The sequence below is a fragment of the Colletes latitarsis genome, chromosome 7, assembly GCF_051014445.1.
Source record: "Colletes latitarsis isolate SP2378_abdomen chromosome 7, iyColLati1, whole genome shotgun sequence".
Classification (NCBI taxonomy): Eukaryota; Metazoa; Arthropoda; class Insecta; order Hymenoptera; family Colletidae; genus Colletes; species Colletes latitarsis.
This window is the reverse complement of record NC_135140.1, coordinates 16,937,846-16,953,515: the sequence shown is the minus strand read 5'-3', so window position 1 is coordinate 16,953,515 and position 15,670 is coordinate 16,937,846. Positions and strand designations below refer to the sequence as shown.

General features: G+C 35.0%; 1 protein-coding gene across 2 annotated transcripts; it reads right to left on the bottom strand.

Moving 5' to 3' along the window:
- Positions 1-448: 448 nt before the first annotated feature.
- LOC143344127 (uncharacterized) lies at positions 449-15,295 on the bottom strand. 2 transcript variants are annotated; one of them, XM_076769844.1, is made up of 4 exons: positions 15,237-15,295; positions 14,970-15,101; positions 11,748-12,192; positions 449-10,330 (listed from the first exon to the last, which is right to left on the bottom strand). In XM_076769844.1, the coding sequence occupies exons 2-4, from the start codon at positions 14,999-15,001 to the stop codon at positions 8,663-8,665; spliced, it is 2,145 nt and encodes a 714-aa protein (XP_076625959.1). In that variant the 5' UTR covers positions 15,002-15,101; positions 15,237-15,295; the 3' UTR covers positions 449-8,662. The 2 variants fall into 2 exon arrangements, with proteins under 2 accessions (XP_076625959.1, XP_076625960.1); XM_076769845.1 differs by lacking the exon at positions 14,970-15,101 and having other exon boundaries at positions 15,237-15,289.
- Between the last annotated feature and the right edge of the window lie 375 nt (positions 15,296-15,670).

The following is a 15,670-nucleotide window of genomic DNA, read 5'->3' as shown; positions in this document are numbered from 1 at the left end:
ATGACTTATTTAAGGATACTTAATTGTTATGCTACGTTTTCTCGTGCCTTTATTTGTTAATATCTGTAATTTGTTCATTATTATTAAATTAGTATATCATTTACTACTTCTGAAAAGAACCGAAAAGTAAAAAATACATATTTTTATTTATTAAATATAAACAATTAAGATTTCAAGTACACAATTACTTCAACAAAACTTCTGATTTTTTTTCAAATTATATTTACGTGGCAAGTTATTTTTCCAAGCCGTTTGAACAGTTAATTTTATCGAACAGAGATTTAAAGGAAAGAAAATTACAGAATCTGTAATATTAATAAAAAATTTAATCAATGTATTTAGATTAATAACTTTTTAGGTAAAATTAGAAAACTAACATAACAATATTTTTTTTTTATAACATAGGCAAAACCTGGGAGTGGAATTTGGAAAGTAATCAAAGTACAGATTACTATTGCAATATTTATTTTCTTATATTCTACCATAATACTGTGTAACATACAAGAAATGCACTTTAATGAAACCTACAGAAGAGAATCTGAATATAGAAGTGTTTCTTAACATCGTTTACGCCATTTTTCGTTCGACTTGTACGCTGCCTTATATAAATAATTTATGTATGCTCTTCTTCTTATCGGGAAATCATAAGTGTGATTAAACAGGAGCGATTCATAAAATAATGAATTAATTCTAACATACTTTCAACAAACGTCACTTGTTTCCTATCTTTCACTGAAGATTGCAGTGAAATATATTCGCACCACACATATACTATCGATTTAGTTTCCACTTTTGAAAATCATGTCATGGTCAAAAAGAAAAGAAAAAGGGAAATAAACAAGCCACTGTCACGATACCTCTCTTTGGTCGTAAAAACTATTGGTTCTGCAGTAAAACGGCTTACACGATCAGGAAACAAATTCATTCGCGTTATTTGATTCATCCAAAATAGAGAAAACTAATGTTCTTCGCACAACTTTGTTCTTAGTTGTACATCTTAATATTGATCTTCCGTATTCATAAAATATTGCTTTGCAATAATATATTCATGCCAAGTCAACATTGTTTAGTACAAAGTAGTACAGATTTTCTTGTTTCTTTTTCTTCTCTATGTATCAGAATCTTTGAAGCAACAGCTTGATAATAGAAAACATTTCTTCGTTAAATTATTACACGTAACACTCGAAAGTGATACATACAATAACATTTGAAAAGTTTCTGAATATACCTGTACCACAAAAAAAAAAAAGATGTTCGTTTCAATGTGACATCCAAGAACTCACCAAGAACCACAGTTAACGATTGAACAATTTCGACTAGATTACTTGTCATCCTTAACACATTCATTGCCAAGTTTACCATGGCAAGCATACTCTTGTGATATATTTATGCATTCTATTACACAGTCATTAGTGAGATAAATCAAATGTAAGGCAGCAATGAATCTGTTAATAACGCGATAGGCGATTATTTTTTTTTTTTTTTTTTGTAGAGAATATTCTATGATTTACATCTTCTGAAAGAACATTTTTCCTTCAAAATAATGCGTGTATACATAAATATATACAGACATGTTATATACATATGTATAAATAATCGATAAATGCGTTCTTGCGCGGTAAAATTGACATAAATGTATATCCTTAACGTGTCTCTTGTATACTCTTAATCAAGAATAGAAATACAGTTGTATGCCGTCTTTCTCTGCTGCAGTTAAAACAATTTGCAAACGCTTGTTTCAATTTACCCGAGGACGACCAAGGAGCGGTTTTATATTTAATCTAAGAGTGTTATTTGCAATCTTGTATACACGTCTTGGACATTGGCCGAGCTCTTTCATATTGTAAGGCGCGATGACTCAATGAAGCCGTAATAACAAAATACATATTTATATTTTGTATTGTATACCTTTCCCGACACCAGCGGCCTGATATCTCGATTTCTGCTTTCATATCGCTTGAAATCATGCATACTAAATCATTACGTTCTCATCTTTTCCCATATAATTTAGCACACTACATTATTTAGCGTCTTTCGAACTACTCATTTCTTTCCTCTTTCTCCTCCTAATGCGCGTTCAGAACAGATGCGTCAACAAATGAACTATTACAACAACAGGAAGTCTACCGTGCTGTACTGCGTTTCCCCGTGATCATGTAATTCCTATACGTGTTATAATTTTGACTTTGCTTCGATGATTCGTGTCCAAAATCTTATTTTCACTTCTTACGCTTCGCCTTTTGTTCACAAACTCCGCATAAATTAACGTCATTACAGGTCAGCTCGAATGACCTGTTACTCCAAATATACGTTCAGATATATTTTGGATGTAAATATAATGTGCTCTGAAAAAAAAAAAAACAAAGTACAACGGATGCGTATTTTACCATTCGGAGAACAATTACGAAAAATGCGAACGTCTGTAAAAAGAACAACCTGTAACTGATATTGCTCCCTGCTATACTAGGGAGTGGTATGTATTCAGAATTTCGTGTCTTCAACCCTTTTGCTACTAGATTTAATAAAAGAAATTGATTTTTTTTTTTTTCGTTTAATCGTATCAGCTTTTAGCAAAAGAGTTGAGATATACACAAAATACAGGAAAGTTCCTTTTGCAACTACTCGATTATAAGACAAGTAATTATAAAAGTTGAATATCGCTATAAGAATACAATAATTATAAAATCAGGTGTACGCAGGACTAATAAACATTACAATGTTCGCGCGATTGAACATTGAAAAATCAATTTCTATGTATACAGTTGTAGGAAACAATGTTATTCTGTGCACCCACTTATTAACTCAATACACTACGAGCTTTATACTTAAACTGTTGAAGTTTAGATACGGTGGATAAGATTTGTTAATTCAAAGATCTCAGCACACACTAAGATCGAATAAAGACATTGTTCTTCGTCTGAATAGTCCAGGCTTAAATGTGTACCATCATTATGAGACGCATTACATAAAATCATAAACACATAAATTACTGTATTGAATTCACAGTTCTGCAAACATTTACACAGTAATTTTGTTGCCGTACAGTGTGCAGTGTTCAACATTCATATATACACTAACAAGTCTACATTTGACATTAGGAAAAACTAAATTTAAAGGAAAAAAAAAAGAAAGAAAAAAGATCACGCTTATTTTGACAATTAGAAAATAGAGTATAACATTATTAAGTGCATAATAAAAATGACGTTACAAATTTAGTTCTCCTAACTTTGATCTTCGTGTCACATTCTCTTCTCCGTTGCGATACGAGATTTGGATCGTGGGAGAAGAATGTTTGTTACAATTCGTATCAGTGCAGAAATGCACTAATCTCTGATCGTTGTTAAAAATGATCAACAATTTATGGTACATTTCCCCAGCTATGTACGGAAGATAGCAACTTACAGTAAGAACTGATATACGGTCGCAAAATAATAATAACAGATTCGGCAATGCACACATGTAACTACACGAATAAAATATTGTTAAGTTTCTTTTCGATCAAACAAAAATGTAATACGCATCGAAGTAAAAAGCTCTTCAACTCATCTGCAAAATTTAAGCTGCAACCCATTCACGTTACAAAGAAGAATGCAATATAGGAACTACCATGAAACGGATTGTGTTGTTGTAACGTCCTCTTTTCACGAACGATTTAACAATTAAATCGAAAACAATAAACGTGGCAAGCAATTGAAAATGAAATGAACGTTTCCAATTGAACTACCCTTCGACTTGAATTAGACGAAACTGTAAAAGGAAACGGGACTCGTGTAACTATTCTCGTCACGATGCACCGGTTACTAGCTCTCAATAAAATGCACAATACGAACACGCACCCGTTATCGAACTAACATAATAGTACCGTCCCATACGGCACTACCCACGTAAAACATATTGTTATAATTAATAATATACAAATAGTCTATTTTGTAGTCTACAGTATACGAACGTATCTGTGGCTGCTAAACTTGTGTATAAGTTGGCGAGATTCAGTCTTCACATATAAAGGAGAATAGTACTCTTTAACATTACAATATGCACATTTACGTTTATAATAATAAAAATGTTTATGTACGCGATATCACAGCGTTCAGCATTAATCATTAAAAAGGTACTCGTGTTCCCGAAGCTATTAGTCATTAACGATTTTTCAGCACGCGAAAGCGGATAAACTGTGCCAATTATCGTTTTGAACCTTTTTTTTTCTTTTTCTCGAAAAAAAAAAAGCAACAGATAGGACGCGAATAAATACAAGATTCCGTTCAACCGAACAGCTAGTGTATGATTTGGACAGTGCTTGATACAAGCGTGAAAACACCACGAGAATATTTTGAACCCTTTGACAGAAGGCGTGTCAGAAAAATCTTCAAAACTACTCCTCCGTTATTCAACGTTCACAATCACCGTTGGAAACTGACAGAAAACGATAGTTTACTAGAAATGTATTGACCAAGAAACATTCAAGTTCACTGATGTTGCAGAGTTTGTTCTTGAACGCACTTAAATTCTTTCTTCTTCAATTTGTAACAATAACAGGGCAAGACTTTTTGGGAATATTGCGCAATAACTTAAGATACCTGACCTCGTTAAATTACAAATCACCGCAGAGATTTGATCGAAAAGGTGTACAGTAATGAAATAACAAAGGGGGATATAATACAAACTAAAATTGTCGACTAGCAGGAAAGAAGCGATCACCGAAGATACAACTATGCTTCCCGAAAATAAGTTCATTGTATATCCTGTCGCACGAGGGAAAATTCACATCTAACAAAGTTCCCCAATGTTTCTATCCAGTAAAATTAATAATGAACACAGGATTTATGAATGACCGCTGATATGAATAAAAAAAAAAAAGAAGAAAATACGAACATATTAACAAAAAAACTGATAGCAGTGCATTATTAAACTTTTATAAAGATTACTCCCATTAGCGATAAACACGCAAATATTAGAAGACTATATCTTAACAAGCAGACAAACGTACAAAAAGAACAGATTCACAGTACAAAAGCAAAGAAGGAAAGTAATATATTCTGTGTACAATTTATACTCGCTCATTAAATGAATTCGTCATAGACTATATTATGATAAACTCAAATTTCTATAAATACTCAAGAAGGAGAATTCTAAACAGAAATAATACACGTTTCATCCTTCGATTCCTTCTCCCTTTTTCTTCACTCTGGCAGCAGACGAATTCGCATGGCAAACACAAAGAAAGGAAATACTGGTCTTTTGCTTTAACAACTTTTGTTCCTCTTTCCCTAAAGTAGACAGCGAGCGCTCGCAGTACACGTCGTTAGGATCACATGATTTGTATACCACGTATAAAACTGATAAGATACGTTCCTTATTTTAATCATGATGCACAATAGGTAGATCTATAAATATGCTACATCTTACATATCACAGAGCTACGCGTACACCCACTATCAATTTTCAAAATGCAAAACGCACTTTGCGAAACATTTGCTTCACTGAGAACCGAAGAGTGTAATGTTTAAATGTTCCATTATAAACTGACAAAATATTAACCCTTTGTTGTCCTACGTTATGGAGTTTCCACCATTGCTGTTTCGAGCCAAATACGATGTAAAACTTCCTAAAAGTTATATGTTAGACTATACCAGAGACTCATCGTTAAGAATGCATCTTAAAATTAAGATATGCATGTTTTGGGATACTCACTAATATTCCGGATTGGTTCATGAAAAAAGACGCAGGCTGAGTTCAAAGGGTTAAAGTTTTAGAGGGTTTTGCAGCTACCTGGGTGTGAACCACGTCCACCCGGGAGATAGTTTCAGTTTATCATTCTGTCCAAATAAATCTGAATAATCTGCATGGACTCAGCGTGCACCCAGGAGTATCAACTATCGATAGAAAATGTGTAATATGTTCTATGTTTGCAGTGTAATGTAATTAAAAGTACGGTAGTATTACGATAGTCGATTGTTTAGCGAAATTCAATAGGCTATTTGATAATGTCACGAGAAAATCAACAAATTTTAGACCAGGGCATGGAGGGGGGAGATAAAGTAGCCTCTGATCAACTACAGTGAAACAATTTCAGAGAGACAAACAAATTCTAAATCCAGTAAAATCTCGATTATTCATGTCCAATGAGCAAAAACAGGCAGAATTATTGTTTAGATGAAAATTTCGAATAACGAATAAGAAATAAATAACATTAAAAATAAAAATTTCAATCATGAAATGAAATTACGTTTCACGGTGAACGAACAAACGTTACGAATAGACCGCCATGAGTTAGTTTTTATTCGTTATCTATTATTCGAATAAAATTTTGCCCATCCCTGCCAACGATCTGTCGATTCCAGTTATTCGTATTAACATAGAAACAAAACACGAGCGTGCGGTCCAATAAATTCAAAGGACGCACAAAAGCGTGCACGTAAAACACGTTTAAGTTACGTTATGATTCTACCAGAGATGAGCAGAATTCATACTTGGATACAAATTTCGAATAATGAATGAAAGATAACCAACTTTTGATCAGTTGTTCGTTGCATAAAATTTTACAAGTTCATTTATTGTTTTTATTCATCTGTTATTCGAATAAAATTACGTGTCCATCTCTGATATCTAATTATAGTTTTAGCCGTAATTCATGCTTTCTGCAACCCCTTCCAGTACGAATAATGGAGATTTTACTATGGGATGATTTAATAGAGGGCGTACGCAATATATGAGTATTCAGAGTTTTCCAATACTCGTAGCATACGCATCCTATTATTATATCACTATTCACTCCGACACGCAACGTGTGCAGTCAGATTAACACAGTAGGAGCGTAAGCATTCACAATGTCCAAAGGGCAAAGAGAAGAATACCGCGAATGACCTAACTTTCTTCGCGATCCTACATTTTGAAGTCCGATGATAAGACTCGGCGAAAGAAGAATATAAAGACTTACATGTGAACCTAGAAACGAATCGTCAAGTTCCTCAATTTCTTATCGAGCAGAATCCGCTGTAAATACGCGCGTGACGCGTTCGAACCGACCAAAACGGTAGTGTGCACACGTACTGCTTCACATATTTTTTTTTTTTCCTCTACTGTGCGTAATTAAGTAACGAACTGTGAGACCGTTTCACGAAAGCGTTACATGTAATTATCACAATAATGTCGTTCGCAAACGAGTCCTTGCTCGAGTGTATTCGAGTCTTGCATTCTTCTCTGTTCAGCTCTTTTTCTACTATTCATTTATTTGAGTAGTGACGTGTACAGAGTAATCTGGAGGCCCGCAAAAAATTGCTATGCGCTGTCGACGAACATGCTCGTGCCCGATTTCTACGGCACAAAAAACTCGTGTCTCTTTTTTTTTTTTCCACGTGAGATTTCCTCGAGAGTCGTTTTTCGGGTAACCGCAACGATAAGGTTGAACCGTTGCCACACAATTAACATCTTCCACGCGCGTTAATACGTTTACGTAGCGCATTGAACGTTTCAATAGAAAGTGTCCCGGATAGTTTGAACCGTTCCCCTAAAAAATAGCAAGAATTTCGACGAGCGCGAACTAAAAAACAGGTACAACTAAATTCATTCGATCGCGGCCAGCCTTGCGCGTACCTACTTTGTTACGGGCGCGCGAGGACAAGACCACTCAGTGGCCAATTGCATAAACATCAAACAACAATGTTTCTCTTTTTTTTACTTCGTATAATCATTCGTTGGTTTAACAACAAATTACTTTCGATATATATTATAAAAATAAGGTATCAAACTTTGCGCCGAGGTACACAGCCATTGTGACTACATGCTTAATTTAAGTTGTCCCCTAAAGCCCAAGTTTTCCTTCTCCAAGTACTCGCTTTTGTACGCTATATAATTATGCTGGATATCCTCCATTGACGTGCTCTAATTTTTTTATGAGATTACTTTCACCCTATATCAGAGACACACACCCAGTCTCGTTTACAGAACAGAGAACACGATTCGATATCGTCGTGCGCTTTGTAAAACGGGTGTACGGCTTAATTTTTATGCAAAAGGCCTTACATTTTGAAGAGCATTGCCTGTACATACATATATATATGCAAAATATAAATAAATTATCAAATATGAAAACGTTAACCCACCCCCCTTCTATATGTTTCGTGCATTTCAGGAAAGCATTAAATGTCGTTTACATAGTTATCGCAAGAAGATTAATTATTATTTTAGAGATATGACCACGTTATAAGCCTACATATCTGGTCATAGTCTACATCCAGTAATGATTATATCAATGTACCATCGCTAAATAACTACCACTACTTCAAAAAACTCAACTGGAATGTGCCGCGGTGATTAATAATGCACAACATTTAATTTTTCTTTCTTTCTGTTTCTTTCGCAATGGCCGTCTCATGCTAGTTTAGCTTTTTCCAATTAAATAATATACTTTTTGATTTCGTTTAAACTCTGTTTGTTGCGTACGAACAACCGAAACAATTTTGTTCGACTTTGCGTGTGTCAAAGTGGCACCATTCCAGAAAATAATAAATGACAAAGAAAAGAAGAAACATTACATTACGCATATATTCAAAGGAGACCCAACCTTCTACACAAACCGTAAACATTAGTGGGTCCAATGTAGATAGGAAAAACTGATCTCTTACTTAGCCTGCACTCTTACCGACTTATACCTTGAAAAGCGTCACTGCTGCACCGGTGTAGGCGGGTAAGGATAACTGTACGGTGGCACAGCTTGGAACTGACCGTAGCCCATCGATTGATAAGCACAAGCTCCGGTGTTAGGCGGTGGTCGATTTGTCTGGAAGAACTTGTTATTCACAAGACTCTGCATCCCAGAATCAGTGTGTCCACCGGATGGCATCATAAACGGAGATGGCATAGGGTACACGTTCTGTCCACCAGTTTGATTACCATTGTATGCATTCTGTCGATTATGGTACCGACTACCTTGAAAGCCGCCTGTTCTACCGTGGTATCTGGGTATATTTGCGTTCTGATAACCAGGTTGATAGTTTCCATTGCTGGTTTGGCAACTATTGGCGTAGGCGTTAGGCTGTCGCTGGTGTTGTTGATGCTGCTGCTGCTGCTGCTGTTGCTGTTGCTGCTGCTGCTGTTGTTGATGATAACTGGACTGGAAATTGTTCTGGCGACTGTTCTGATACCCATTCTGCTGACGCGCAACAGTTCTATCTTGGTTGTTGGGATTGTTATGGTTGAGCTGATTGTTTTGAGAGTGCTGGTTTTGCCAGTTGTTCGAAGAAATCGGGCTGGTATTGTTTCTGGGGCTTCCAGCCGAGTTGTCTTTGTTCGAGCGAGAATGACTCCAACGCTGACGGCCTTTACCGTACTGGTTCTTCATCGAGTTCGCCAAATCAGCTAATTGTGGATTTATCACTTGACCAGCTTCCTCTAGAACAGCGATCAGTTCTTTAGCTTGTCTTGCGTTGTTTGGTGTGAAGTAAGCGTACGCAGTGCCCGCGCTCTGGCAACGTCCGGTTCTTCCTATGCGATGAATATAGTCCTCGGAATTGTTTGGATAATCGAAATTGATTACGTATTTCACGTCTTCCACGTCCAAGCCTCGAGCAGCTACATCGGTGGCCACAAGGATCATCGTCTTGCCGTTTCTAAACTCAGACAGAACGTAGTCTCTCTCAGGCTGTGATTTGTCACCATGAATTGAGATGGCTGGCCAACCCTCCCGTTTGATAGCCTTGGTGATGTCGTCCACCTTCTTCTTCGTTTCAACGAATATAATCATTTTGCTTCCGCGGTCTTTGCCAATTTCCCTGAGGAGACCCGACAGCTTTGTCTCTTTCTCGTGCTCCTGACAGATCTCGATGATTTGACGAATGTTGTGATTGGCGGCCAGTGTCAACGAACCAATGTTGATCTGAATGTAGTCTGTCAGGAAATCTTCGGCAAGAGCTTGTACTTCTTTGGGCCAGGTCGCGGACCACATCAGCACCTGCCTGTCGGGTCTTATTTGTTCGATGATCTTTCGTATTTGTGGCTCGAATCCCATGTCCAACATCCTGTCCGCCTCGTCCAGAACGAGGTACGTGCATCTGCGCAGATTCGTGGTTCCCTTCTCGAGGAAATCGATCAATCTACCAGGCGTCGCAATACATATCTCGACTCCGCGTTCCAAATCGCGAGCCTGAGGCCCTTTCGGCGAACCGCCGAAAATGCAAGTATTGCGAATGCATGAGGAGGAACCAAAGTCTCTAGCGACGGTTTGAATTTGTTGCGCTAACTCTCTTGTCGGTGCGAGAATCAAAACGATTGGACCGTCTCCTCGATTCAAACGTGGTTGATTATTAATATGTACAGTTGCTGGTAATATATACTGAAAAATATCGATAACAATGTTCTCTTAAGGGATCTGTCCTGTTTGGTGATTAAAAAAAAAATTATATTTCTCGTTTCACATTTTCTTAAATGTTTCAAGTCTTGAAAACATGCTGAAAGGATAATGATGAAATTCGGAAAACTGTAATTATAAACAGTTCTCAAAAATAAACTGTATACACAATGTGTTCTCGTTAACGTGAGTATTAATATTAAAATTTTGGCAGTCCATTTATCTGCTCAAGTGCGGGATCAATTCTCAAGTAAACGTGTAAACGTAGCTCGAACCTGCGCCAAAAAAAGAATCTCAGAATGATAGGTAACCACCTCATCAACTACACTACGCTCCAACTTGAAAACTATTTCTGTACTTTAAGAAATACACTGTGCAAAACCTCTGCCAGATTTACACCTCGATAACTTTACTTGCAAGCAAATGTGTCTTGCTTCAAAAATTACTGATGTTTCAAGAAGGGGCATTAAAAAAACAATGAACGAATATTTAATAAATATGAAAGAATTGTTTAAATATTAAAATATTCAAAATTCAACGCAACTACAACTTCTCGTTCAGTGATTAAAATCATCGATTGTACCGCTCAGCTCTGCTCCAAACTTAAAAAATGCGCTATGACGTTCTTTTTCAATGAATAATCAATATACAATATATACATATAAATAGAGTAGATTGGTTTAATATGAAACTGATAAGTAAGAATATGTTTCAACCTTTTCATGTCTAGTAAATAAATTAATTATATGCATAATATAACTTCATAAAAATAATAATTGAAAATAAACTAATATATTTTTTTTTAAATCTAGCAGTATATGTTAACTTTCAATCCTGATCATATGTTAACATGAAGTAGAAGCATGTTGATCTATAGTAAATGTGTTGCTTATGTATTCTGTAGAATGTTTCTACAGTTATTACATTAATTTAATAAATTTATTTTTTGATTTTACGAAAAATATAGGAATATTAATTGAATTATTAATAGAATAAAGGAATTAGTGCATCATGTCTATCTATTTCCTCAGGAGCAATACCACTAGTGTAGTCAAGCGAATATGTGACCAAACAATAATTTATCACAATTGCAGTGCTATTTGTTACAATTGTAAATGATTCTTTAAAGAAAAATGTTCAAATCTGTAACAAAAGCATGCACCTCGCGGGTGCTCCGAAAAAGTATCAGTATCATCACATTACGTATTACAAACGTATTACGTCTGTTAATAATTATTAAAACCAGTGTTTTATAATACTATAAGTTACCAAAATTTCAATATCAAGTCCAACAAATCTGATGAAAATTTAATGCTCAAATAATTTTTTGTTTCAGAAGATATTCATAATATTCAAGACATTAAACGAATAAAAAAATTGTGAATTATAGCAAAATACGTACGGCTAGAGTTTTTCCAGAGCCTGTCTGAGCAATTCCAACTAAGTCACGCCCGCTGAGTGCAATTGGCCAACCCTGTGCCTGGATCGCGGTAGGTTCAGCAAAACCCTGTTTCCTTATTTCTTCCATAACATAATCTGGAAAGTTGCTTTCTTCGAACGCTTGAATCGGGGACGGTGTGTTGGTTCCTTTGACGGTAATTTCTTTGCCAATGTGGTACTTGGCAACATCATCGGTTGATCTCTTCATAACGTTGACGTGAGGAATATACAAATTCTTCAAAATCACCGGCATTTTGGATAAGTCCCAGTTAGGTTTCTTCAGTAAATCTCCAGGTGTCCTTCTCTGGATTTGCTTCTTCACTGGTTTCTCCTTCTGTGTTTGTTGCTGGCTATTCCAATAAGTTCCACCTCCGCTACGACTGCTAGAATCTCGATTTCCTCTGGACCTGTAATCAGTCATTTTCACAAAATGCTTCTAACATGTGTTGTATACTCGATAGTAGATTTAACTATTTTGACTGCAATGAGAAGGCTATCAGATTCCATCTTAAAATTACCACCATTATTGAAATCAATCGTAGCATAGTTCCATATATTTCATAATGAAATTACCTGGAATCTAATAGCCATTAACACATTGAGTGCTAAGTGAACTATTTTGTCCTTTAATTTGCATCAAAACACTCCTAAAGTATTCTGGATTATCCATATATTTTGTTTAAATTTGAATCATCATCACAATACATGGAAGATATGTAGAACAATTTTTAATATTATATAAGAGAATAATTAATAACTTGTTTTAATTTTAGTATAGAGAAAATGTAACACTGTATGATAATCTTAAACTTTTACAACTGCATGGCTTTTTAAATTGTATACACAACAAAATTTTAGTGATTATAAGATTATTTTTAGAGAAAATGATACCTTTTTTGCCCTTAATTAAAGTTATTCAAAGGTTTATAATTATTAAAGTCTATTTATGCTAAACATTTTAAAAATGCACTGTACATTAAAATACTACACTCAATGTGTTAATAAACTCCATTTATCCTTCATCTCTATACTTATTAATTCATACTTTGAACTCTTATGCAGGGTATTCTAAATACCCTGGGTAAAAATTTTAATGGGAGATTCTAGAGGCCAAAATAAGACGAAAATCAGGGATACTAATTTGTTGATTGAGGCTTCGTTAAAAAGTTACAGAAACATTTCTGGCCACACAGTATATTTTCGGTAAAGAATTTTTTTCTCGAAAGTGCGTAGGATTTCGGGAGTATGCGTATTCACCAAAACTGATTGTAATTGACCCCCGCAACCGAAAATAATTTTTCTGTGAATAATTTGAAATTTTTTAATAACTTTTTAACGAAGCCTCAATCAACAAATTGATATTCCCGATTTTCGTCTTATTTTGGCCTCTAGAATCTCCCATTAAAATTTTTCCCAGGTGTGGCCGAACACCCTGTATATACAACATAGATTGTTCATTCCAAGGGAAAGATCAAGAGTAATGCAAATGTAATGTATAAAAAAAAACCATGAATTAATTGAAATAACATAACAGTGGACTTTTCATTCTAGTAAAATTTTTTCTAGTAAAAGTTAAAAATATGAAAACATAAAGCAATAAGAGGAAAATATAGATCGCATTCATTAAATACTTTATAAATTGCAACTGACAAATGCTAACAATGCTCCTTGGTTATTTTAGGAACAAAACACGGACCACTGGCAGTGATACTATGGTAAAGTTTAGATAGAAACCAAAGAAGTAACATATTACTTCCTGATACTTGAACAAGTAAAACTGTTCTATAAAATATTAAGTAATATAATAGTTAATTAATGAAACATTTGAGAACACTTAATATGCTATTAATGTTTAAGGTAATTCTTTACAATTGTTTTTCTTTGAATAACATCACTGTCTATTGTTTCATTATTTGTATTAATGCTTTTTCATGATAAATATTTGATAATATAATACTTGTCCAACGACAAGGGCTCATATTAAGGTAACTTGCATCAGCATGTATTTTATCAAATACATATTTACTTTCAATTCTGGATGTGACACTTCTTTAATGCATTACAAAATATTATTCCAGAATGTATTAAAATTTTATATTGTAGAATAATATTCTAACAATGTACCAAGGAAGACCAATGCAGATTTAACATTGTTTTGTAAAAATAATTTGGAGAATTTGGCAAATACGATCGGTGCTGAAAAATAATATTTTGTTAATGTTCTTTGAATTTCAAAATACAATTATCTCAGAAAAAATTAAGTTACACGCTGAATTCACTGATTGAACTTTCTATTCTTTAACCTAAAAATTGTATTTGAAAAATTCAAATAATCCAATATTGAACCAAGCCCAAAACTCAGATCCTTTCTAGACACGATCTAGAACATTCTTGACTTCCATAGAAAATTCTGGATATTCGAGAAATTTTCGGATTGTTTTCACTACTGCGCGCAATCAATAACGGAATTTACGTATTTGAAACAAGGTTCGAGACGAGACGAACTTTTATTGAATTCAGACTTCGGCAATGACAAATTTGTATATTTTTCCATTTAGCTTGACAAGGGAAGTTAAATAATACTCGTATAGCATGCATTTACTATTAATGTCTTATTCAGTTGCTGAATTTCATTTCCGGCACAAAAGTTTTCATTTTTTTACTCTGACATTTAAAATTACATGGAAAAATGTTATAAAAAAAATATTATTTTTCGATAACGGCCATATATTCATCAAATTTACCCGCAATTTAAACCAGCGATGCGTATCGTAAGCAGGCAATAAGATGCACTGTATGACGGTAGAGTATAAAATGTATAAGAAACCCTACTTATACTATATGTATGCTTTCATGTCTTGTCAGCAACTTTTTATTGAATAATCAAATCGCCATTTTTTTTCACAGTGCAGTTAATTTTACTACAAAAATATCGATCAACAATAATACGTACATAAATTTCGTTTCACCGGATTCCGAAACAGCAAAAACGAATTTTTACGAAACGCCGAATACATAATTCTTAACATGGTCGAACGAACTCTGTAAAATCAACGGTCAAGAGTAGCCACGAACAAAATGGTGGAAAACCCGATATCGCGAAAAAAAATGTACTCAGTTTTATCGTTAAACATCTTGCCCCGTTATATTCGGCATGAGAAGATTATTATTTAATATCGCGTACCTGGTATGATTGGAAAAACTATTGTTATACATCTGGACGAACGTTTGGAAGTATCTGCTCCCGGACACACTACCAGTTCCGTAAGGACAATCTTCGATTTTTCGGAAACTATGTCAGCTGTATCAGTTACACCTGCGATCAAGAATACGCGCTTAAGAAATCTTCTACGACAATTGTGCGTACGAACGTACTACTTTTGAAACGATTCTGCAGAGAATGACGAAAAGATTTATGTGTTTAGGACCAAAAATATTCAGAGTAACTTACCCTGCAAGAACCGGCGAGCAGAGCTGTAATGGCTGACAAGCTCTAGGAAGACGGAAACGGGCGACTGGGCAATGTTTCCGCTTCTAAATATATACGTACACTACCACATTGAAAGGGGAGCTGCGATTGGTCGATTCTTCTGTAGCATCGGTGACGGAAACAGAGTGACCAATAGCAGCACGGCAGAACAAATCAATGAATTTAGCAGTGTGATATATTCATTCAACGTTAAGGCAGCCGTACATGAAGCGAGCTTGGTGAAAATTGGAAAAAGAGATCGTGGGAATGGTCGACTGTATGTAAACCATGCCTGAATTTAGAAACTATGGTAAATCTTTTCGCAACCTTAAGTAGTATTTTAATACTCATTTGTAATAAACTACGACATTTTTGTCGAACTAGTAGTAGACATTGCTCTTCGTTTGAAATACTGA